Raw genomic sequence first — 25,287 nt, forward strand, 5'->3', positions numbered from 1 at the left:
TGTCTTCATGCTTCTCACCATGATGATAATGGACTAAATCTCTGAACTATAAGCCTGGCCTAATTAAATGTTTATCTTTATAAGAGTTGTCATGATCATGGTCTCTTCATGGCAATAGAAACCCTAACTAAGACAACAACTGAATAATTCTTGGGAAAAAGTACCTCCCCCTGTCTCCCTGCCCCTGCGGACCACCCCCCCCCGCCCCTGTTTTTTGAGACAGGGTTTCTCCATGCTGCCCTGGTTGTCCTGGAAACTCACTCTGTAAGCCAGGCTGGCCTTGAACTCACAGAGATTTGCCTGCCTCTGCCTCCCCAAGTGCTGGGATTAAAGGCATGCACCACCACTGCCTGGCACAACTATCTATCTATCTCTCTTATTTTGAAAATTTATTTGTTTTTTTATTTCTTGAGACAATTTAACAAGGCAGCCCGGGCTAGCCTTGAGCTTGTGATCCCACTGCCTTGCTTGCTTGCGTGCTAGGGCTATAGGCTCAAGCCTCCATACCTGGCTCACCTTATTTCTTGTTTCATTCATACCTCCCTAAACATTTACTTCTCTAACTTAAGTACTATAAGGCAGCAAGGTGTACATAAGAGGTACTGTGGGGTTAGCTCTAAATATGTGACTTCTCAGCCAAAACTGACCCTGGCTGGCTGAGACACATGACATGGTTCAGTGATTGACCTACTGAGTCCTCAGACAACCCTGCCGGGCATGTGACATTAATTGACGATTGACCTCATTTGAGAGATAAGAAACCAAGTTCAGGAAAGTTGTTTGCATGAGTGCTAACAGCAAGTGATGTCAATGCCACAACCGCAGTGGACTGCCCTGAGTAAGTTGAGATACTGCCATTGTCCCCACTTGTGTCTTTTTCTCACTTGGAACCATCTCCAAGGAGAGAGGAGCTTGTGTAACTTCCCTGTATTTGCAACTCAGAAGTGTGGAAGTCAGTCCTTACAGTAGTGACCGTCAGTAAAGGAGTGGAGTAGAGCTGTGGGCTGGTTTTCCAGCATTCTTTTTGTTTTGATTTGTTTTGTTTTTGGGTTTTCAAGAAGGTTTTCTCTGTATAACAGAGCCCTAGGTGTCCAGGACCTGATTAGTAGACCAGGCTGGCCTTGAACTCACAGAGATCTGCCTGTCTCTGCCTCCCAAGTTCTGGGATTAAAGGCATGCATCACTCTGCCTGGCTTTTAGTTTTCCAGCATTCTTTTTTTTTTATTTTTAAAAATATATTTTATTAATTTATTCATATTACATCTAAATTGTTATCCCATCCCTTGTATCCTCCCATTCCTCCCTCCCTCCCATTTTCCCCTTATTCCCCTCCCCTATGACTGTGACTGTGGGGGATTTCCTCCCCCTGTATATGCTCATAGGGTATCAAGTCTCTTCTTGGTATCCAGCTATCCTTCCTCTGAGTTCCACCAGTCCTCCCCCTCCAGGGGACATGGTCAAATATGGGACACTAGAGTTCGTGTGAAAGTTAGACCCCACTCTCCACTCAACTGTGGGGGATGCCCTGGCCGTTGGCTAGATCTGGGTAGGGGTTCAAAGTTTACTGCATGTATTGTCCTTGGCTGGTGCCATAGTTTGAGCGGGACCCCTGGGCCCAGCTCCGCCCATCATAAAGTTTCTAGGACTCTCTGGATCCTTCTATTTCCCCATTCTCCCATGCTTCTCTCATCTAGAGTCCCAATAGGATGTCCTCCCCTCTGTCCCACTTTCCTGATAAGTGAAGATCATGAATGTCTCCAGCATTCTTAAGATAGACATTTTTAGATGTGTTCAATGCAGTGTTTAGAGTTCTGGTTGGAGTCAGTCTTGCTGCCTGAAGCACTGTCTTGATTTTGCTCTATAACATGGCCTTTCTTGCCTGTGTCTTTCTTTCTGCTTTTGGGATCATTTCTCAGAGAAATTACTCACTCCAGTAGGATTGTCTAGTCACTGGTCAGATGGCAATGAATGTGGTAAGTGGATGGTGATAGTCTTTGGCAGCCTGTGTTATAACAGTTTCCAAGAATCACAGTTGCAGTGAATTGGGATAATGGGGTCAAAGCCAGAAGAATGTGATTCTACAGCAGTTTTGAATTTGTCTGGTTGGGACAAATGTATTGCCATGTACTGACCTGTAATCTAAAGTTGGATCCTTCTTGATAATTGTCTCAGAAACCTTGAAGGAAAAGAATTCAGGCAAGATCAGCCAACTGTTGGGACATGCCAGGAAGTCAGAGAGGTTCCAAGGCATACCTAGTGTCATGTGCTGCTGACTCATACTGCAAGCTTGAAGGTGGCAGGGCTACAAAAGGATAATTTGCCAGGTCACTCATGCTAAAACCTGAGCCAGGAAAGCAAGGAATCCCTTGCACACAGAATATGGTATCTCTTTTTGATTGTCCAGACTCTTCCAGGCCATCAGAGGAGTGCTGTCCTGAGAACAGCTGGCCTTTGAAAAACAACTCACCAGAGACAGATGCTTCATGGGTGAATGCTTGTCCGCAAGGACCTGCTCTTCTTACCTAACATTGCCTGTAGACTAAGACTTATGAGAAAGCCTTACTATACAGAATCCTATCAGGGAAAGTCAGTGTCTGTCCTGGGAGGCCAGGATAATGCATACTTGAATGATGGCCTAGGGAAAGATATGTGGAAGCAGTCTTTTTAAAAAATGTATTTATTTTTATATGTATGAGTGTTTTGCCTGCATTGAAGTCTATGTGTCACACATGTGCTGTACCTACAGAGGCTGGAAGACAATTTTGTTCCCTGGATTGGAATTGCAGAGCATTGTTAGGCATCTTGCGAGTGCCGGGAATTGAACCTGGGCCCTCTGGAAGAAGAGCCAGTTCTCTTAACTGTGGGATCCATCTTGAGGATGATAGACAAAGGACAGGTTAATCACCAGCACAGAATTATTCTCTTTCAAACACCTTAGAAGGAGATCTATGAGTGGCATGTTGTACATGCTTATTTTTTTCATGCACTCACATGTGTGTGTGTGTGTGTGCTTGCATCTGTGCAGATATACATTCATGTGTGGAGGCTGGAGAATCATCTAGAGTGTCGTTCTCAAGAACACTGTCTCCTCCTCTGGAGAAAGTCCTGCCCCGGACTGAAGCTCACCAGTGAGGTCATACCTGCCTGTCTCTCGCTCCCCAACACCACCATGCTGGTCATTCTTCCATAGATTTTAGGGATTGAACTTGTGCTTGCAAGTAAACACTTTTACAGTTGAGCGATATCCCCCTTAACCCTTCTTCCTAGTTTTAATGTGAAGATGCTGACTTATTCATCTAGGCCAGCATTGTGCCCTTTGAGAATACGGGAAGTTCTTTATTAGTGCCCTTAAGCCGTGATCGTTTACGGCACCTTGAACTGAGGTAGAGAGAGGATGAAATTTGAGGAAGAGTAAGTGCGCGTGTTGTCTTCTGGAAAGGTCATGTGCATTCACAAGGTAGCCAACCTAAGCATACTCTCAGAACAGAGAAGCATAATTGTTACATGTGCCTTTTGGTTGTGTGCAATGGTTTGGAGTCTCAACTGAGCCAATGAAATTGGTCTTTGGCATGAGAGTGCAGTTACCTTAAGGAGTTACTGACTTTTAGAGAGTGTCTGTCATTGTGAAAGGCTGATATCTCCGGAATGAGGTGCACCCATATTTTTTTTAAAAAATTTTTTATTAATTTATTCTTGTTACATCTCAATGGTTACCCCATCCCTTGTATCCTCCCATTCTTCCCTCCCTCCTATTTTCTCCTTATTTCCCTCCCCTATGACTGTTCCTGAGGGGGATTTCCTCCCCCTGTATATGCTCATAGGGTATCAAGTCTCCTCTTAGTAATCTGCTATCCTTCCTCTGAGTGCCACCAGGTCTCCTCCTCCAGGGGACATGGACAAATACGAGGCACCAGAGTACGTGTGACAGTCATACCCCACTCTCTATTCAACTGTGGAGAATGTTCTGCCCATTGGCTAGATCTGGGTAAAGGTTTAAAGTTACCACCTGTATTGTCTTGAGTTAGAAATGATCATAATGAGTGAGTTAACCCAGAAGCAGAAAGACTCAAATGGCATATACTCACTTATATTTGCATACTAGCCCAAGGGGCATGTCCCTCGAAAGTCTTCACTTACCAGGAAACTGGGACAGAGGGGAGGACATCCTATTGGGACTCTAGATGAGAGAAGCATGGGAGAATAGCAAAGAAGAAGGATCCAGAGGGTCCTAGAAACCTACACGTAGAACATTATGCACCCATCTTTTCATCAGCAACATTACAATGCCAGTCAAGATAGTCAAAATACTTTAAATAACTTTATTCTTAAATTTAACAAGCTCTTATTAGAAATGCTTTGGTATCAATACAATAAAAATATATTGGTTCCCCCAACCCCACTGAGTCATGTCAAGTAACTGGAAAAGTTAGCATTTGCTGTCCCCAGTTTTTTCGGGGGCTTTCCCCCCACAAATAATGACTAATATTTATTTATGTGGCTTACTATGGGTTTAATTATATATATATTTGGACTTTAAGAACAAGAAATAAAAGTATTCAGAAGAGAGAGTGTCAGGCATTTCTTGGCTTCTTCTTCAAAGGCTATTCAGGTGGCACTATGGCTCTCAGATCACCTTTTTCCCCAGCTTGGCCATTCTTATCCTTAAAGCTGTAGATTAAAGTTAAAAAAAAAAAAAAAAAGAAAAAGAAAAAACGAGTTATGAAAGAATCACAATTTTTGCTCTAAACGACCATTTCATAGAAGGCAGGAAAGTTGAGAACATACCTCAGATGGTTTTATCCAACAGCGTGAGCATTGTTTTAGTAGCACAAAAAGATAGTAGAAATAATGAGCTATGGTTAACTTAGGGCAGGAGTAGGTTTAGAACTAGGAGGGACTAGCCGGGCGTGGTGGCACATGCCTTTAATCCCAGCACTCGGGAAGCAGAGGCAGGCAGATCACTGTGAATTCGAGGCCAGCCTGGTCTACGAAACCCCGTCTCGAAAAACAAACCAAAAAAAAAAAAAAAAAAAAAAAAAAAAAAAAAAAAAAAAAAAAGAAAGAAAGAAAGAAAGAAAGAAAAACAAAAACTAGGAAGAACCTATGGTTACAAAGGTAAGAAAATGAGCAGGGTAAACACATTATAGGTGGATGCTTTGTAATTTTGCTACCAGCCTCCTCCTCCTCCTCCTTCTCTCTCTCTCTCTCTCCCCTTTGTGTCAATGTCTGTCTTTTGTGCATAACCTTAGCTATGTACAAATGAACAAAAAGGATACTAACACTTAAACTATATTTAGTGATTGGATTTAAAAAAATATTAAGTTTGATTGTCCAAAGGCTCTCTGACCTTTGGATATGCAATGACAAGAATAAATTTATGTATGAAACGATGTGAACTAACAATCAGCATTAATGTGCAGTTTTGCTTTTGAATGGCAGGTGTACCTTTGAGTATGCTCTACTGCGGATAAAGTGTTGGCTGTAGAAAACATTTTTTAAAATGTAGGGGTGAAATTTATAGTCCTCCTTTGGTGTCCTGGTATTATGCTTTAATAGTTAGGGCCTTTGGGTATAGCTGCCTCAGTTATGTTCCAAAAGTTGTAAGATGCTTTGAAGGCACTGAGCAAATGATTATTATTAATTATGTAATATTACATTTGTGTGTTAAATGGCCCAAGAAGCAGCCATTTAGCTAATTGCACAATTTTGTTTTAATGAAACAATAAAAGGGCAGACATGTTGTTTTCCCCTGTCTCTATGCCACACATTAGTTACCCATTAACCAAAGAAATGACCCTATCTCCAAAAGGCCTTTTACAAAACTATGACCTGCCACTGTCATGAGGCTATTTTCGTCGCCTTGCTGCCTCAGTGAGATAGTTTCATTTCAAGGAAGGTAAGAAGCATGGCTTGCCTTTGAAAGCGTAGAGGAGTGATCACGTCTAATGGCAAGACCAAGTTCAGGATGTGCTGAGAGAATTTCCTTTGCTCAGTCAGCAGCATGGGTGGGCTCTGTTGCTGGGGGTTGCTGGGTGGCTGACCTCTGAGCAGGAGCCTGCAGTCCCACTGCAGAACAGGTAGGGCTACTGGGAAGGGTTGAGGTTTTGTGACCTCTTTCATTACTGGTGCAGAGAGAGAGAGAGAGAGAGAGAGAGAGAGAGAGAGAGAGAGAGAGAGAGAGAGAGAGAGAGAGAGAGAGAGAGAGCACCAGAGACACAGAGAGCAAGGATAAGGGTGGGGCTGGAGAGGTGGCTCAGAGGTTAAGAGCACTGACTGCTCTTGCAGAGGTCCTGAGTTCAATCCCCAGCAGCCACATGGTGGCTCACAACCATCTATATTGTGATCTGATGTCCTCTTCTGGCCTGAAAGTGTGCATACAGGCAGAGCACTGATATGTAATAAATAAATAAATAAATAAATAAATCTTTAAAAAAGTATGTTTTAAGGCAGGCACAACATCCTGTAAATAGAGGTCACGCTGTGTCCAAGGGACACACAGCGACATCAGCTAGCACCAGCTTTCCTTCCTCTCCTTTCTCCAGGCCTGAGGCAATGATCCTAATTCCGCATGGAGGGGTGCAGACAGAGCATGCCCAAGCCATGTAAGGAGCAGCCCCCCAAACAGTGTGCCCTCAGGTCTCCTCTTTACCCCTCTTTTTCTCCTCTTCTCTGATCCCAGCTGTCTTTTCCTACAACCACTCAGACACATAGTTTCAGCTGCTTAAACTTAGTGGGAGAGAGATTTGTGTTTCATCCTCATCCTCCCTTGACTCCTACTGGCAGTCTCTGAATCAATGATGTGTGAATGCTCCAGAGCTAAATTTTTTCTTCTTCTCTATCTCGAAGTATCATCAATATCTCTAAGCTCATGGAACTGAGCTGGGACAAGAACAGGTGTGTGAGGCCTACCAAAGAAAGCTAGCTGTGTAGCCTATGTCGTCATCGTCGTCATTGTTGGGGGCACTGGGATCTCATGGAAAGCTTACTGAAGCCATATAATAGTGGGTGTGTCTGGGCTATGTCATGCTTATACAAGCAGACAGACATGAGATTACCTAAATTTTCTATCATGTGTCACAATGCTCAAAATTTTACTAAAATAAACTGTAGATGACTCATGCTAGACATACACTTTTTCAAGTTAAAAACTGCTTATGCATGTGTGTGTGTTTGTGTGTGTGTGTATGTGTAATGCATACACTTAAATTATTATTATTTTTTATTAAATACTATTAGTATTTAATAAGCAATCTGTAATATGATAAAGGAATGGACTTAACCAGTGGGTCTTTAAGTATTATAGACCCTCTCTCTTTCTCTCTCTCTCTCCTCTCTGTATGTGTGTGTGTGTGTGTGTGTGTGATATTGAAAAGCACAATATACAATGTACTTGTGAAATTACAGTACATAGGTAGCTATGTGCTTAATATACATAAATGGCCCCTGAAAGCTTATGATAATCTGATTGACTTATTTTAAAAACCTATTCAGACTAACACCTCCACTCTGTAATCTATATGATGAATTGGAAGGCAATGATGTAAAATAATATCACAATGAAAGGTAAGGAATTTGGAGCGTTCTCTTTATGAGATACCTAGTTTGATAACACAAGACTTTGTATTGTTACTTTGAATAGGTTTTCCTGTTTTCATAATTTTAGCCCAGTAGCATGATTAGTGTTGTCTGGAAATGTTAGTCACTTCCTGTCTTTTTTCTTGGAGTAAATGTGTTAACATGGTTAGGAGAGAAGGAGTCAGGGTGTTTGGGAGGAGCTGGCTAACACCCAAGATCAAGACAGGGAGTTTTTGTTTTTTGTTTGTTTGTTTGTTTGTTTTTAACATTTGGTCATGCCAATGATTCTGACCATAAGTAGAGCGATCCTTTTCTCTGTGTCTCATTTATTGTTTTAAGAATGAATTTCACCCCATATTTGACCACGTCCCCTGAATGGGTAGACCTGGTGGCACTCAGAGAAAGGATAGCAGGCTACCAAGAAGAGACTTGATACCCTATGAGCATATACAGGGGGAGGAAGTCCCCCTCAGTCACAGTCATAGGGGAGGGGAGTAAGGGGAAAATGGGAGGGAGGGAGGAATGGGAGGATACAAGGGATGCGATAACCATTGAGATGTAACAAGATAAATTAATAAATATATTTAAAAAGAATGAATTTCAAAGGAAACATTTGACCAGCAAACAAAGCTCATTCTCCAAAAGGGACTTAGCCTCTGCATTTTTCCATTGTTGGGGAACACTACTCCAGATCCCGAGGAAACTATATGACTACCCTCTACCCAAGAGGGTAGAAATTCTTCAAATGATTAAACTTACAGTGGGTTCACTTAACTCAAGAGCTTAAAAGAATGGAAGAATGTCCCCATTATGGTGTTATTAGCAACACAAAATTGAGCTCACGGTTTGATGAGAAAGACATATCTCGAATGGTATCAGTCCTGCCACACTTCTATTAAACTATTAGGTTCTACTTGCTGGGCAGGCTACCACTTAATAGTTACGGCTTTTTAATGAACATTCTTCAATTAGCAACATTTAAAATTACCTTCTATTTCTACATTTAGAGCCTGTGCATGTGTATAATCTGACTTGGATTTTTAGCTAAGGTAAGCCCAGTTATTCTAATTGTGTTTGTCAGATCCTTATTCATTTTTCTATAAATGATAATCATTTGCTATATTTGAGTGATGACAAGGAATTTGAAATTGAGGAGCTGTCAGTTTGTACAAAAAGTGTTTACAACTACTTTGAGTCAATGTTAAATAGCTAAAGAGATAAAAAGCCATAAAAACTTCATAGAGAACGAGAAATGCAGCTATATAGAAAATCAAAAAAATAAATATGCGAAGTTGGAGAAGACTATGAGAAATTGAGTCATAGATGATGCAAGATAAAATAGCATTCTATTTTTAAAGTGTAGAAAATTAAAGAGCCAAGGTTAATAAAATTATAAAAGTATAGAGAAAGGAGATATGGCAGAGTAATAAAATGCAAAGAAAATAGTATGTGTCTTCTATTTTCTTGCAAAATTAAGGCTGCTTGTTAGCTTATGTGTAAAATGTAAGTCACAGAGAGGCACAGGCAAGTAGTTGTCGTTGGAGTTTGCTGGGGAAAATGTTTCTGATGATCAGCACATCAATTAGCAACCCAATTATCACATATGGTATTGCCCTCTCACAGAAGACACATTTCCAGTAGCTGAAGGGAAGTCAATGCAATATTAAAACAAAGCAAGGCAGAGTTTTCACTTTCATTATCTTTTGACGTGACTTACGTTGCTCTGCTGATAATTCGGATTAGCGTTAATAGAAGCTGCCAGTGCGTATTAGTTAATGAGGAGGTCTCAGATGCAGAAAGTCGGAGCGTTCCTTAACACAGAGAAGACTGTCACATGAGTAAACAGCAGTGGCATGCCTTGTCATTTTTATTACCTGTTAAAGAAGGATCCTCAGTCCCATCTCCAGCTAGTGGAACACCCGGGGGAGAGCGGTGGGCAGGGCTGCCTAAGCGTTCCTCTTGCTCTTTCAGAGATATGGAATTTTTGTGGGGAGATTTATGGTTGGTGTTTTCATGAGGACTAACTTCCGATCGCTTTCTGGGAAGAGGGGTTGGTTTGGCTGGCTGGTAAATCTGCTTGCAGGGAGCTACGGGATGGTAGGACGGCTTCTCAGCTTGTCCTTCATTCTCCTCCCCCTCATCATCAATCACGACCAGCTCAGCATGGATGACCCCGTCATACCCGGTCAAAAGCTTCTTTTCTTCCTCATTCTCATCTGCTTGTTGATACCCCATGAAAATCATCGTCACAGGTTCTGTGTCATCCACGTCAGAAGGCAGAGAATGAACGATGTTGTATCTGACATCTTCTGCCTCCTCCTCCTGGCAAGCAGGCGAAGAACTCTGGGGTCGTGACTTCCCAGGGCTTGCTCTGTTGGGGCTCAGTCCCATCGTTGGAGAAACCTCATGTTCATTCTGCCTGATGCTGGATTCTTCCCAAGGAGTTTCTGTCCTCATTTGCCGGCTGTCGACCGTCTCTTCTGCTTGCTGAACCATTATTGATCGGGGCTGAGGTGTTGGTCTAGTCAGGTTGGCTTGAGTGGGACCATTGCTTCTACGCTCTGAAAGCCCATCATTCATATTGTATGTGGATTCCATTGCACGGTTCCCCAGTCCATTAGCTTTCATCATTATCCTTTCTTGAAAGTTTGGTCCAGGGCTTACTCTTTCTCTCTGTGGAGTCATGGGCCTGCAAAACGGATTGGCATACACAGGCTCATGGTACTCTGTGGGTGATTTAGAGTTCCTCTCTGAGGCTTGCCTTAGGAGATCCTCCACCTCGACAGGCGCGAGCCCATCGGTGCCATTGTAGGTTGTGTTCTGATTGGAGCTGACTGCGTAGACGGACTTCTGTCCGTCGTCGTACACCTTTATTCCCGTACTTTTAAAGTCATCTGATGGGAGCGGTATTGAAGACAGAACAACGCTCTCTCCAGTCTTTAAATCTTTTTCAACTTTAATTTCCATGGCATACAAAGCTGTTAAAAGGCAAATTTAACACAGGGTTTAGTACCAGTTTCTCTTATAAACCAATTTCTTCACTTTTACATCCTTTGATGGTCTTTTAGATGGCATTTAAAAACGTCTAACCGGGAGGTGGTGGGTGCACGCCTTTAATCCCAGCATTAGGGAGGCAGAGACAAGTGAATCTCTGTGAGTTCGAGGCCAGCCTGGTCTACCGAGCAAGTGCCCGTACAGCCAAAGCTACACAGAGAAACCCTGTCTCAAACAAAACAAAACAGAACAACAAAAACCCAACCCCTTAATCCTGGTTTGGGTGCTGGAGAGGGTCCTGGTTGGGAGGCCTGAGTTACATTCTTAGCATCCATGTTAGGAGACTCATGGCCTCCTATAACTCCATCTCCAGGGCATCTGAGTCCCCATGGGCAATCACTCCAGCCGCTTCCCTTTTGTCTTCCTAATTTAACACCACTTCCAAGTAGATGAAGGGTTTAAATAAGAGCAATAGCAATTGTCCTGAGACAACTGATCTGGAGGTGACTAGTGGTCCACGGTAAAGTCCCCTGGTCCAGGCAAGAGCACCGTGGGTGGATTCTTAACAGATGAAGGAAACAGTGTTCTTTGAAGAATTAGAATGTGCCGGTGCTTGCTTGCTTTTGGTATATTTTTCTGTAGCTCATTTTGTATTTCTTGTCTCCTCTATTGCGTGACATTGTGGCTTTCCCTGGGTACCCAGTTAAACCTGCAAGATCCCTACCCATCTTCTCCCTGCCTCACATCTTTACCTAATTTTTTTCTGCATTGCCCTCCCTAAATGGTTAATTTAGTCAATACCTACCATGAACTTGGTGTATAGTAGTCACTCATTAAATATCTGTTGAATGAACACCTGCAAACAGAGGATAGCTTCTCCTTCAACTCCAAGATTCAGAGCTTTCCTCTACGAGCAAACCTTCATTTTCCCAGTGGCTTTAAAGTATTAGCCTCATGAAAATCATTATTCCATGAAGATCGATAATGCCTGACCTTCCCAAGGGGATGTTTCACTTACAAATGTCTTAGTAATTTAATATCTACTGGGTGAAAACTTTGAGCAGAGAAGCTTTAAAGCATTTTTATTGTTGTTGCCTGTTTCAGGCCTTATCTTACTTGTTCCTGCTTATTTTGGTAGGGAGCAAAATGCACAGAATAAATACTTTACTCTCATTATCCCTAACTGTGAAAGACCTACGATCCATCCCATAGTCCAGGGAACTTTGTAAAATGGACTTTTGCCTTAACCAGAAACATAAACAAACTGTGAAGACCTGGTATAAAATTTGAAATTGAGAGGGCCAGGGATATGGCTCGGTGGGTGAAGACATTTGCTGCCTGAGGACCTGAGTTCAATCCCTGGTGTCAACATTAAAAAAAAGTTAGATGTGATGATATTCACTTATTCTTAGGTGAAGTAGGATTCAGAGCCAGGAAAATCAGCCTGAAAAATCAGCCTGAAACTTACGGGCCAGCTGCCTGCAGAATGCTGTACACTGGTGATGCAAGAGAAACCTTGCCTCAGACAAATCAGTAACAAAGAAGTGACCCTAGAAAATTGTTCTCTGCCCTTTATGTAAATGCCATGGCCTGTGCTCATCCACATTTACACACCCATCCACCATACATACACATCATAATCTTAAAAGAAACCTGAAACTGAGAACATGCCATTGGATGTAGGGTCTCGAATACCTTTTCTATTTTGATCATCGTCATCTTGTCCTTCATTTCTTTCCTTTCTTAATCTGGAGGGTATGTAGGAACTGGGAAGGTCAGGGATATTAGCATAGATATCCCGATTGACTCTGTAAAGTTGATATGAATTCAAAATCCATGTAAGGTACTTCTAATAGTGAGACAAGGCCAGTGAACTTACAAAAATATCTTGCTTCGACATGAAACAGGCTGCTGAAAAACATACCTTCTGGGGTTTCTTCCTTTTCCACCTTCACAGACTGTAAGATAAAAGATTTCTGTGATGAACTTAGTTTAAAGAATAAAGATGTAAAGCAGCAAAGGATTATGAAGCACATATGCTTGTGTATTCTTTTGAGAGGGATTCGTAGTTTACAGCTGAGTGACACTCACTCTTATTATGTCTTCTGTAGTCCTCTCGATCGATTTTAGCTTCTTTAGAATTGCCTCTTCATTGGCGGAGATTTGCAGTTCAGCCTTTTCAAGATCTTGGATTTCTTTCTCAAGCCTGACAATAAAAAGGATACATTCCTTATTGTGTAAGGTCTCAGACACATCTCGCTTACATGCAGACTCAGGAGCCAGGCATCTTCCCAGCATGTAGCATCCCACTGAGCATCACAGATCTGCCCCAAGTACCACACATCTAATGTGTAGAAGGCTCCAGCACTTTAATAATTTTCAATCCAAGTCTGCTTACTTTTATTTATTTTATCTTCTTCTTTTTTTTAAACATAGGGACCTCTGAGGTATAAAAGTTCATTTTGATTATCATTTGGATCGAAGTGTCTGCAAGGGCATTAATGGAGCATACCCTTGTGTGTGTGTGTGTGTGTGTGTGTGTGTGTTTGTGTGTTATTTCCAGGGAGATGTAATTGAGATGAGGAGACCCATCATAGCAAGGACTGAAGACCCAGACTGAATGGAGATGGGAACGGGAAAGAAGCTAACTTAATAGAGGGGCACCGACATCTCCCCTCTCTTTTCAGTGTGATCAGCTGTTGCAATGCTGTTCCTGATTCTGTGCCTTCCCAGCCACAATGGACTGTGTTTCCTCAAACCATAGGTCCCAATAAATCCTTCCTGTTTTAAGTTGTTTCTTTGTCCCAGGGGTGAGAAAACGACTAGCACGTTAGTGAAGCATTTGGCTTTGGCCTCATTACCTTTGCTGCAATGACTAATTCTGCTTCCACACAAACGCGAATAATTTATTTCATAAAGAGACTCCTTAGGCTGAATGTGATGGAGCAGAGTTGGTGACCGAGCTCTGGAGGCTGAAGCAGGAAGACTGAGGGTTTGAGGCTAGCCTGAGATACTAACAACATCGTTTCATAATGAAAGAAGGAGAAAGGGAGGGAAGCAGGGAGGGAGGGAAGGAGAGAGAGATGGAAATTGATTAACCCAAGGAAATGGTACATTTGTAGTTACAAAGTTATTTAATTTTTTCTTACACAAATCTCCGTCTATTTGGAAAATAGTTACCATTATTAAAGTTGACTTAATCACAGATATTTAATAAGTAAAATCCTTGCATATTCTTTTTTTTTTTTTTTTTTTTAAAATAGGGTCTCACTGTATAGCTCTCACTGTACTGCCGTACTGGAACTCATTGTGTAGACCAAGCTAGCCTAGGACTTATAGTGATTTGCCTGCCTCAGCCTCCTGAGTGCTGGGATTAGAGAAGTGTGCCACCATATCCCGCCCTTGCATATTCTAAGATAAAAAATGACACTGTTTTAAGCTCCTTGAGCACTGTACTATTTTCTCAATAGGGCAAAGAGATGGAGAAATGGAGAGAATCCCAATATGACAGTGTCAATTGTTTCTGTAATGCAGAGTGTGTTTTCTGTGCTGTGCTGGTAGATGGGGGGTGGGTAGGTGTGGGTATGTTTATCCTGATAGTGCACAAAGGAATTGACAAGGAGACACGCTTGAAAATGGACTGTTAAACACACTGTGAACTCATACCAGCATTCAGGTGAGCTCCAGGACCTCTGCTCTGCGTGAGGCCACAGTATCTGACAGTTGTAGTTACTAAGGCAGGCCCCTCCAGCCATGAAATACATGTAGTCTTTGCCAGACATTCTGAACTCGAAAGTCAGCTGCCTCAGAGGAATTGCTGATCTGATGTAGCAGCTGGCCCAAGAGAGGACAGCTGTGGACATTCATGTCAGCTAACATAATTGCCAGTTTTTTTTTTGGCTTCCTTCTTGGAGACGGCCATGGGCCTGGCTGCTCCAGAATCTTGGGTTATTGTCACACCAATAAAAATCCCAGGATGTGATTATCTTAGGTGGTCTATCATTATTTTAACTTCAGGTTCTGATATTGATGCTGCCTATGGCCATTTGCAGGCCATATGTAGACGAGGAGGTTTTCTGGAACATCATACAGCTTCAAATGAATTATAGCAGCCCTGGTTTCTTAGGAGATTCTATTGAAAAATTTCTCCAGGTCTCTGGTAGTATTTTCTCATCAGCAGAATTATAAAATGTATGCTGAATTATGAAATGTGTGTTGGTCCAGTTTGGTAGAGTGGAAAACCACTAAAAAGCTATAGACCTGGATTCTATAGCCTTTGCTATACATGATAGTCAATTTCTTTAACCTCCTCAAAAGGCAACTTTGCACTGTGCATAATTAGAATAGCAACGATTGCCTTGTTCAGTTCAGATGTTAGGTGACGGTAGAAGAGATGATGGGTGTGAAGGCCAGGTCAACGTGGCAGGTGGCAGGTAGCAGGTAGATGGTGGCAGGTGGCAGGTGGATGGTGGCAGGTGGCAAGCATAAGGCCATTCATGAGAGAATTCTCAAGGCTTTCAACAGCACATTCTACCTTTGTTTCCCTTTACTACCTACCTAAGAGTTCTTTCCCAATATGTGTGTTAGACACAGTATATAAAGGAGAACCTGAGCTGGGTGTGGTGGTGCATACCTATAATCCCAGCACTCAGGAGGTAGAGGCAAGCAGATCTCTGTGAGTTCAAGGCCAGCCTGGTCTAGGACAGTCAGGGTTGTTACACAGAGAAACCCTGTCTCTAAAAACAAAACACAAAAAACAACCACAAAAAAGGAGAATCTGGGTAGAAATGAAGGAAGGTACAAATGACTACAGACTTGACTCTCAAGACCCAGGTAGGCCTGAATTCTGCTTCCTCTGACAGCTTCCTGTGTGACCCAAGCCTGAGACTCATCATTGTCTTCATTACTTTATGTCTCCACATGAAATGTTTATTTAGTGTCTTCATTGTAACAGGAACTATTCTATATGATATTACTATGATAGTAAAAAATGGAGAGATTGGCATTCTATTAGGAAACAAGGCATTAATACACAGGCTGCAGGGTTGTTCTGTGAAAGATCTGATGCAAAATGTTTTAGGTTTATAGTCCGCATACGGTTTATGTTATTTATTCATTTATTTCTCCCTTATTTTTTTCTGTATAACACTTCACTTGTGTGTGTGTAGCATTCCTATTTTGTGTCCACAAAAATACAGACCAGGGGGCTAGGTATGGTGGTGCATGCCTGTAATTCCAGCACTTGGGAGGCAGGGGCAGGCTGATCTCTGTGAGATCAAGGTCAGCTTGGTCTACAGAGTGAGTCCAGGGCAGCCAGGGCTACACTGAGAAAGTCTGTCTCAACAAAACAAAACAACAACAACAAAAACAGCAAAAATACAGCTTACATACATATACACATATATATTCAATAAAATGTGTGTATAAGCACATATATATTTCTATATAAAAATATTTCCATGAGAAAAAAGCATAGTTGACTACCAGGATTAAGAGCACACAACATTGTGCACGAAAGTCTCATTAAACAAATGTTATTTGTGAAGATAATGAGGATGGGGCACATAAATATGCCCAGAGATCAGGGTACGTAAAAACTTGGTGTTAAGAGCAGAAAGAGTAGGGAGAAAAGAGGCGATAGGCGAGGGGGAGACCACATGTATCAGGAATATACTGGACCTTGGACATAGAAAGATTTGTTAACTGAAGGTTCTATTACTGTATCACACTCAGCAAGGTCAGGCCTGGTTCCTACTCGGATGGGAGACCCCACTGAGAGGCAAGCATGGAGAGTAATTGGTAACAGTCTGGGTAGGATAATATGAAGATGGCCTAATTTGCTAGGGCAAGAAATGGTGGGGTTCATGGAAATATTTTGAAGGGAAAACTTCCAGAATATATTTATAGATGGGAGAGAGAAAAAGAGAGAGAGAGAGAGAGAGAGGAGAGAGAGAGAGAGAGGAGAGGAGAGAGAGAGGAAGAAGAAGAAGAAAAAGAGAAGAAGAAGAAGAAGAAGAAGAAGAAGAAGAGAAGAAGAAGAAGAAGAAGAAGAAGAAGAAGGAGAAGAAGAAGGATGCCGTTGTTAGGACCTGTGTAACTGGAAACCCACACATGTAACTGGTTGAAGTGAAACTGGAAGATAAAGGCAGAAGGTTGGTGGGCTGGATTGAATCTCAGATAGCTAAGTGTGATATGAAGGTGATGCACATAAAGTCTGGAGGCCACAGGAATCTGGATTTGAAGACATGAATTTGGAAGTAAGTATGTATAGCCATATACCTATGCATGGGTAATATTTGCTAGGAAGGAAAAGAGACAGCTAAAGATTCCAAGTTTGAGGATGGCATAGAAAGTACAGGTGCTTGCTGCCAAGCCGTGATGAGTGAGTTCAATCCTTGGGCCCATATAGTGGAAGGTGAGAACTGACTCCTCTGACCTCCACGGGAACACCGCACATGTGCACACAGGCACACGTAGATTCCCTATCACTCCCTAATGAGTAAATAGTTATTTTTTTTAAAACACCAAAGTCTGGTCAATGTTAAATACTCATCAGCCCTTAACTAAGAAGTAAAAGAAATAGTGTGTACAGCAAATGCTAGTTTCTTCCTGCCTCTGCCTCTTTCTGATTTAGTCCTCGTCTGCCTGGGCAGTGTCGTCTTGGTGAATCACAACTGTACTGGTATTGGGTATTGTTTCCCTCTGAAGAAAAGGTGGAGGATAAGATAATGCTACATGAGTCACAAAAACGTTTTTAGGAGATTATGATAAGCATATGTGGCTGGAGGCTTGCTAACCATCAAAGTAGTTGTTAATGAACGCATGCGAAACTTTTCAAGTCTCAGTGTGAAAAAGTGTCATTACTAGGGGGCTTTAGGCTAATGACCTATCATGACGGTTGTGAAAACTAAACACAACCACAGGCTTCCCTCCCAGTTCCCATTCCTTGGTTTCAGCCAGAACAGTAAGGACCTGTCTGGATGATCGTTAGAATCCTCTCTTATGAGAACCATACTGACGGAGACTGTCTCTTGTAGTTTCCGTTGAGTGCAAAACTCAATGTTTCCTATTGGATCTTGGTTTCTCACTTATGTCTGTTATTTATAGATATTACCATGGAAAGATAAATGTTAGAGGCTTGATTTGTAGTTTCTTCTTCTTTTTTTTTTTCTTTCCTTTCTGAAATCTTCCTAAAAGATCTGGATGTCTGCTTAGAGGTGGGAATCTAAAGAAGAGTGACCAAGAATGAAGAACTAGAAATTTGATCTGACACAGTGCTGCATGCTGTAACCCCAGCACTCTGGGAGGCAGAGTTTGATTGAGGCCAGCCTGCTACAAAGTGAGTCCAGTATAGCCAAGGCTATACAGAGAAACCCTGTCTCAGCCCCCACTCCCCCACCCACAAAAAAACCCCAGAAATTCTCAGAGTCCCTCCACTTGCTTAGGATTTAGCAGTGTCCAATGACTCAGACCCTCTATGTAGCAGGGATGGCTAAGAGAGGATGGGAACACACCCAGTCCCTGCTCCTTCTTGCCACCTGGGGGTGAGAGACAGCTTGACTACTGTCACCCTGCAGGTGCCACACATTAGCATAAGCTCCACACAAAGAAGTGTGTCCCTTGTTATTTAGCCTATGTCTTGTACGACCCTTTGTTTGGTAGGACTGAAACTTGTTACTTTAGATCTGCCATGTTGCTTGCTTTGTCATTAATAAATCATTCACCTGAAAGACAGCTTAGCTGGCCATCTCCTCCCCATGATCCCCTCCACTACCTCGCCCCAAAAGCCTAACAAGAGAAGACCAACAGTAGAAAGGGAGGTGGTCTGCTGACTGCTACTCTTGATAACACATCAGGTGTTTGGGACCCATTAAGCTGTATGGCAGCAAGAACTCCTTTTTGAACATGCCCAGTAGGGTGGTTCTCAATGCTCCCTGCGGTGTTTGCAAAGTGTGGAGATGCTTTTTGGTTGTCATGGCTGCGTACTGGAGTGCTGCTGGAACCTACTAAGCAGAGGCTGGGGTGCTGCTAAATATCCCACAATGCACAGAGACAATTTTCTCATAAGATATTACCTGGTGGAGTGTGGTCTTTCTGTTATGTGTTGTTTTAAAAAAATTTTTTAGCATTGTCTCTTCCTTCTATTTTTTCCCCTTCCAATATACATATGTGTGCATCTGTTTGACAACACCTCCGCATTCGATGTTCATATGAGAAGATGTTTATTTCTGTTTTAAAGGTTAAATAATGTAGTGCTTACCTTAGGGACTGAGGCCAAACCTCTTCCAAATAAATATTTGGGAAAGAGAAGGAAATTAGCTATTATAAATGAGGTTACCGAGGGACTAGAGAGATGACTCAGTGGTTATAGGCACTGTTGTTGTTCTTGCAGAGGACTTGGGTTAGCTTCTCTAACCCACATGGTGGTTCACAACTACCCTGAGAACCCTACTTCCAGGAAACCCAATGACCTCTTCTGACCTCTTTGAGTACTAAGCATGCATTTGGCACACATCTATACATGAAAGCTAACACACACACACACACACACACACACACACACACACACACACATAAAATAATGAAAGTAAACCTAAAAAAGTAACTGAGATATTGAGATGCTCTATACATGTGCACATATACATTTATACACACACATATATAATCTCTATATCTGTACATGTGTGGCATATATGCATAATACACATACAAGCTAATATTTTAAAGAAGAACGTCAAATAGGGCTGCTGCTGGGCTGACTCCAACCTTCCCCTGACTGTGTTTCAATGGATGGCTTAGAATTTCTTTAAGTGCTGCTCCCTGGTATTTAGAGAGTATAACCTTTCAGAATAGGAACTGAGCTCCTGAATTGCTGAGTCAGTTGGTGAGAGGCAGGCAACAGAGGGGAAGAAAAGTCTCCTTTCTGGTGCCTCCAGGCTGTGAGGTGGGGCCTGATGGATGAGTCAGTCTCTCTTTTAACTTCTGAGAGATGGTGGTCAGTCATCACGCACCAATTTAGATAAGTAGAGCGCACGGGAGAAAGCGTTCTCGATGGTATCCATTATTGGAATCTTTCTTCTCCTTGCCTATTTGCTCAGGGGGAAAGAGGGCCTATTTCTAAGAGCTCCCTATGTGAAACAGGGGGCTTTCATTTTCAGGCTTGGTAATGGTAATGGTCTCCCTTAATGATTGGGAGATAATATCCTCAATCCAATTCCAAGACTGCACCTACATTCTGGATATGTCAAGAACAGGTTATTTCAGAAGGCAATTTTTTTCCACAGCTAAGGGTTCATTTATCTCTTTCAGTTTTTGGTGCCATTAACAAGAGCTAACGGTTTGATGGAGCTCACCATTAGGAGCCAAACAGAATGGAACTCATGGGGGAAAAAAAATAACTGGTTGTTCAATTCAAAAGTTTACAACCAAAACCTTTCAGTACTGGACATGTTAGTGATTAGGAAAATGTTCAACAAGTGCTCTATACTGATACAGTACTAACCATGGCCTAATTAATTCTCGTAGTTACCTATGAGTAGCTTTCTAAGTCCATTAGACATATGAGCAATAAAGGCACCTAAGAAGGCAACTGCTCTGGAGGCTCATAGGCAGTCTAAGGCTGGATGGAATTTAAAAGCATATGTCTGCCTGTGCTTGCCCAATTAGCCACTATGGAAATAAGTCTTAAAATTGAAAATTGACTTCTGTGAACTTAGATGTAACATCCATTTGGACTGGCAACATAAAAGGCATGTGTTATTGTTCGTGGTAACAAAGTGAAGAGTGAGATAGCCCCAGCTACTGACACTATCTCTCACAAGGATTGTCACAGATGGCCCACCCCTTCTCAGCCGACTGAGGAAGTGAAAAGAGTAACTTGTCCTTACTAAGGAAGACCTCCATCTTAAGCCTTGTCCTTGAGAAGCACTGTCCTAGCAGAAAAGCATAATATGTCCCCAGCTTTGCCATAATATTTATGATGGAGTCTTTTAATGAAATTTGGCACAAAGATCATCCTAGTCAAACTTTTCTTTTTCCTTTTTATTGAGATGAGGTCTTACCATGTAGCTCTGTTTGGCCTGAACTTACTTACTAACTTACTTTCTTTCTTTTCTTTTCTTTTTTTTAAATTTTATGAACTTTCACATAGACCAAGCTGGCATTGAACTTTCTACAATCCTCTTACTTCCATTTTCCAGTACGAGGATTACAGATGTGCACCAGTATGCCTGGCTTGAATCTATTCTGATAATGTTATTACTGCTGGCCCAAATCCATTCCTCTTTTCTTTTTTAGCAATACATTTCCCTGAGTTTCATATGCTTCCGTGGTTATCTGGAGGTATACATGGTATGGATATCTGGAGGTAGACCAGATGTCCCTTTCTCTTGTGTCTTTAGATGGTGTGCATGACTCATTTAAAAAAAAAATTTATTTATTTATTTATGCCTAGTAGGATACTAGCAAATGTCTATAGGTTTTGGATCATGTTGCAAAAATAGAGCAGCTTGTACTCCATTTATCTCTCTTCATAACCTGAAATGTGTAGTGAGCTGGTTTTGAGTACACTGCCGAGCATATATAAAGGAACAAATAGAAAGGAGCAGGAGCTCTCCAGGCTTTCAGAACACTGGCATGCTCAACACTCTTTATGAATGTCTATCAGTTAAGATTTTTCAGTGTGAGATAAATGAGACTTTTTATTTCACACTAAACAGCATTTAAACAGACTCTTTTACATCAAGAGAGCTAGTGTACTAATCACTGCATAACTTTGTGGGTGAGAAATCAAGATGTGGCAGATCAGATATAGTTTCAGTCATTGAGCTGAAGAATTCTTCAGTAGTATTTGGAATTTGGGGGGTAATGAACTCGCAGGAAAAGAACCCAAGACCTTTCTGTTAGTGATGGTTTATAAGGGCAGCTCATATATGTTTGCTTAGCTATTTTTAATTAGAAAAAATTAACAGCACATCAATATTAAATGGTTAAAATTTCTGATGGAAAAAGAACAATTTTTAAATTGATCACACACACACACACACACACACACACACACACACATTTTTGTTTTTTTCAGACAGGGTTTCTATGTGTAGTCCTTACTGTCCTGGAACTGGCTCTGTAGACCAGGCTAGCTGGGATTAAAGGTGTGCTCTATATTTTTTTTTTTTAAATAAAAACTTATGAGGGAATCCCTCAAGAAACTCAGTGGATGTTATTGTTTATATACAATTGATAACCTTAGTCGGCTGATCTTCACTGGAGACATTGGTTACTACTAATAAGTCAAAGGTTAAAGATATTGTGATGCCAAACTAGATTTTCCCAATCAAATTAAGACTATGATTAAGGTACACTGGCTCATGCTGGTAATCCCAGGACCCAAGATGAGAAGCAGGAATATTATTTTAAAATTTAAGCCCAGCCTGGGCTATACTGTGAGACTCCCCCATCTCAAAAAAGAAGCAAGCAAAAATAAAATTGAATGTATATAATCAAATCAGAGAAGAGATTCTCAAATGTGAAAAATTTATATGATCTGAAGAGAAACCAGAGTAAGAGAAGAGATTTAAAAATATTTTATTTTTAACTTTTTTTGGGGGAGGGTTTCAAGACAAGGTTCTCTGTGTATTCTTGGCTGTCTTGGACTCCCTTTGTAGACCAGGCTGGCCTTGAACTCACAGCAATCTGCCTGCCTCTGCCTCCTGAGTGCTGGGATTAAAGGCATGCCCCACCATGCCCGACCCTATTTTTAACATTTAAAGGCTAATAATTTTTACCAAATGTTTAACATCTTTACTAAGACATGATTACATGACAAATTTACTTGTTTTTCTTAAACAAAGGCATATAAAAAAAGATGACGCACATTGTACAGACATGTAGGTAAAGCCATGAATTGTTGAAGGCCCACCTACCATTGTAACAGTCACAGCTATAGGCCAGAGAATGAAAGGACACTCATAGCAGCAAGCACACATTTTGTCAGAGCTTGATCTGTTGTTTCCAATCCTGAGCATTTAAGATAGAACAACAACACAACAACAACAACAACAACAACACAACAACAAAAAAAAACCACACTGTAGCTTTCAGATGATTACAAGTTGAGAGGCAACACAACGGTGTGGAAATAAATGTCAGTGTGTTTTGAGGACTGGAAACAGCAGAGTTTTTAAGAGAGCTAAATAATTTATAATCATCTGCAGACAGCTTGTACAAGTGTGAGCCTGGTCTCTTAATAGAACTCTGTAAATGGTCATAACTGTTGGATGGGTTGATGAGACTACCATGGTTGGCCACTGCTATCCAGTCGGGTGATATTAGAATAGCGTTAGTTCCTAGAGAAGCCCACCTTCTCAATCAGAGTAAGGTTTTGTATATTGAGTTTCATTTGCCATAGACTATAAGAAACATATTCTTATAAGAAATAAGAATATAAAAACCGGCTTTTAGAGAGTCATCTGCACTGTTTGTAGATTACTACAGAAGTCATTTTCCTTTCTTACTTTCTTTTTATTTATTTATTGTTTTTTTGAGACAGGGTTTCCCTGTGCAGCCTTGGCTGTCCTGGACTCGCTTTTTAGACCAGGCTGCCCTCGAACTCCACAGTGACCCATCTGCCTCTACCTCCCAAGTGCTGGGACTAAAAGGCATGGCACCACCATGCCTGGCAAGTTGTCATTTTCAAACGAATGCGAATAAACACACACTGAAGCTTGTCTGGCAAGGGGGAATTGGTTAGGTTGGTACTTCTCAAACGATGTGGAAGTACAGAAGTGGACTGTACAGATTTTATTAGGGCAGTGGATAATCCAGGAGCAATTGCCAAACACTTAACAAGAGCAAAATACTTGTAATAATAATTTGATTTAATCTTTGCCTAGGTGTCCTGAGTTTTCCAAGTGACTTTAAAGTGCTGTTGCAGGCAGAACACTGCAAATTAACTCAAGATTGCCTAGCCACGATTCAGCTAACCTTTTCCCCCCTAATTGTTAAAAATCTGGGGTTCAGGCTTGGTGGCCTTTAACCAAGCCCTAGGGCAACAGAGGTGGGTTGGTCTCTGAGATTTCAAGCCCAACATGGTTTACATAGTAAGTTCCAGCAATAACTAAAAAAAAAAAAAAAAAAAAAAAAAAAAAAAAAAAGAAAGAAAGAAAGAAAAAGAAAGAAAGAAAGAAAAGAAAAAAAGGTGTGTGGTAGGGTGGGGGAGAAAAGTATTTCTAGTAAAACAAGCCATTTGAAACTATTCAATGTCTGGAAAGGGCTAGTGAGGGATTTACACAGCCATTGACTTTCTTCATTCAGAAATGGCCACGGACTCTGATCCTTGTAACCCTTAACATTTGTCCCTAATAGTGTTACAGAGTAGTTTCTACATTTTCTATGCACTTCAGTTTTACTTTGCTAATTAGTGTTAATTGTTCTTACTGATTTCAAGAAGAGGGCTTTATTATTTGAAGACCAACAAGCGTAAATTCCAATCCTAATATAACTCTGATAACCAAGGGGGAGGGTGGCAGTTCGCTGTGGGTGGTCCAAAGAGACTCAGCAGTACTTGTCTGATGGCAGACAAAGAATGCCTTATAAGGGGTGGGTGTGATTCATCTTGAGTTGGTAAATGTTCTCTGGAAATAGAAAAGTTTTAGTCTCCCTGGCAGCACAGACCCTTCCTCTGCTTTTGAAGATTTTATTTTTTGTAACCAAGACTTTGAGGGTGAGTCATTGAAGTCAATTGATCTACGTTCCCCCGCCCCCCCCCTGTGTTTTAATCTCATCTGAGACAAAGATCTACACATTCTGGCAAAGGTATGGAATGCCATTTGGGATGAGAAAATAAATGTAAAAATATTTTGAAAAGTTAAATGATCTAAAGAGATGCAAATACAAATGTATACATTTCTGGAAGTGGGGCTTTGGCTCTGGACTACCTTCAGAAACTGGACGGGAAATTCAGAGAAATGAGCCAAGAGCGCGTGAGTTCACAGTCAGCCTTCTCAAGCCTGGTTGTTACAAAATCCACAATATTTTCTTCTTTTCCTGCCTTAAGTGTAAACTAGGTTGAGACTGCCTTCAGAGGATGGCACAGAATAGAGCCTGGGAGGAAGGCATCATTGGGTTGAGGTGGTGTACACAGAAAGACCCTTAGATGTTGCTCTAATCTGCCTGCCAACCTACCATGGTGGTGAACATTTAATCTGGATCAGTATTCACTCTGTTTCTGATGACATGTGATGAGATTGCTAGGTATGGGCAGGAAGGAAAGCATGGGGATGGGCTGAGAAAGAGGAGAATGAAGAGAGAAGGAAGAGAGGGAATAGAGTAGTGGAGCATGCCTGTGAACCCAGCACTCAGGAAGGCAGAGACAGGCAGATCGTTGTGAGTTCGAGGCCAACCTGGGTACGGCATGATTCTAGGTAACCAGGACTACACAGAGAAACCTTGTCTCAAAAAAAAACAAGAAAGAAGGAAAGAAAGAAAGGAAGGAAGGAAGAAAAGTAAAGTGGTGAAGTGTGAAAAACATACTACCAGTAACAACTCAAAACCCTGGGCACTTTTACCATATAACTTTCTCTTGACCCAAAGATAATTGTGTGATTGGTATTTTTGGCTTTGAAAGAAGCTTGAGGCCCCTTTCCAGTTCAGTTCAGCACTATCAATTTATTCACTATCCTATTTTTAAATCTATCCATTCACCTCTTTACCGACCCATCT

The 25,287-nt window shown here is 41.5% G+C and overlaps 1 protein-coding gene across 2 annotated transcripts in view; it reads right to left on the minus strand.

Moving 5' to 3' along the window:
* Positions 1-4,291: 4,291 nt before the first annotated feature.
* LOC127206709 (palmdelphin) overlaps positions 4,292-25,287 on the minus strand; it is a 96,065-nt gene continuing 75,069 nt past the window's right edge. The window contains exons 4-8 of one of the 2 annotated variants that reach the window (XM_051166074.1): positions 12,661-12,775; positions 12,490-12,527; positions 12,265-12,377; positions 9,450-10,553; positions 4,292-4,668 (exon numbers count right to left, since the gene is read on the minus strand). In XM_051166074.1, the coding sequence (XP_051022031.1) occupies positions 4,625-4,668; positions 9,450-10,553; positions 12,265-12,377; positions 12,490-12,527; positions 12,661-12,775 (1,414 nt within the window). In that variant the 3' untranslated portion in view covers positions 4,292-4,624. The remainder of the gene's footprint in view (positions 4,669-9,449; positions 10,554-12,264; positions 12,378-12,489; positions 12,528-12,660; positions 12,776-25,287) is intronic. The other variant, XM_051166073.1, reaches the window with a different exon arrangement.

Source organism: Acomys russatus, chromosome 23 (genome assembly GCF_903995435.1).
Source record: "Acomys russatus chromosome 23, mAcoRus1.1, whole genome shotgun sequence".
NCBI lineage: Eukaryota > Metazoa > Chordata > Mammalia > Rodentia > Muridae > Acomys > Acomys russatus.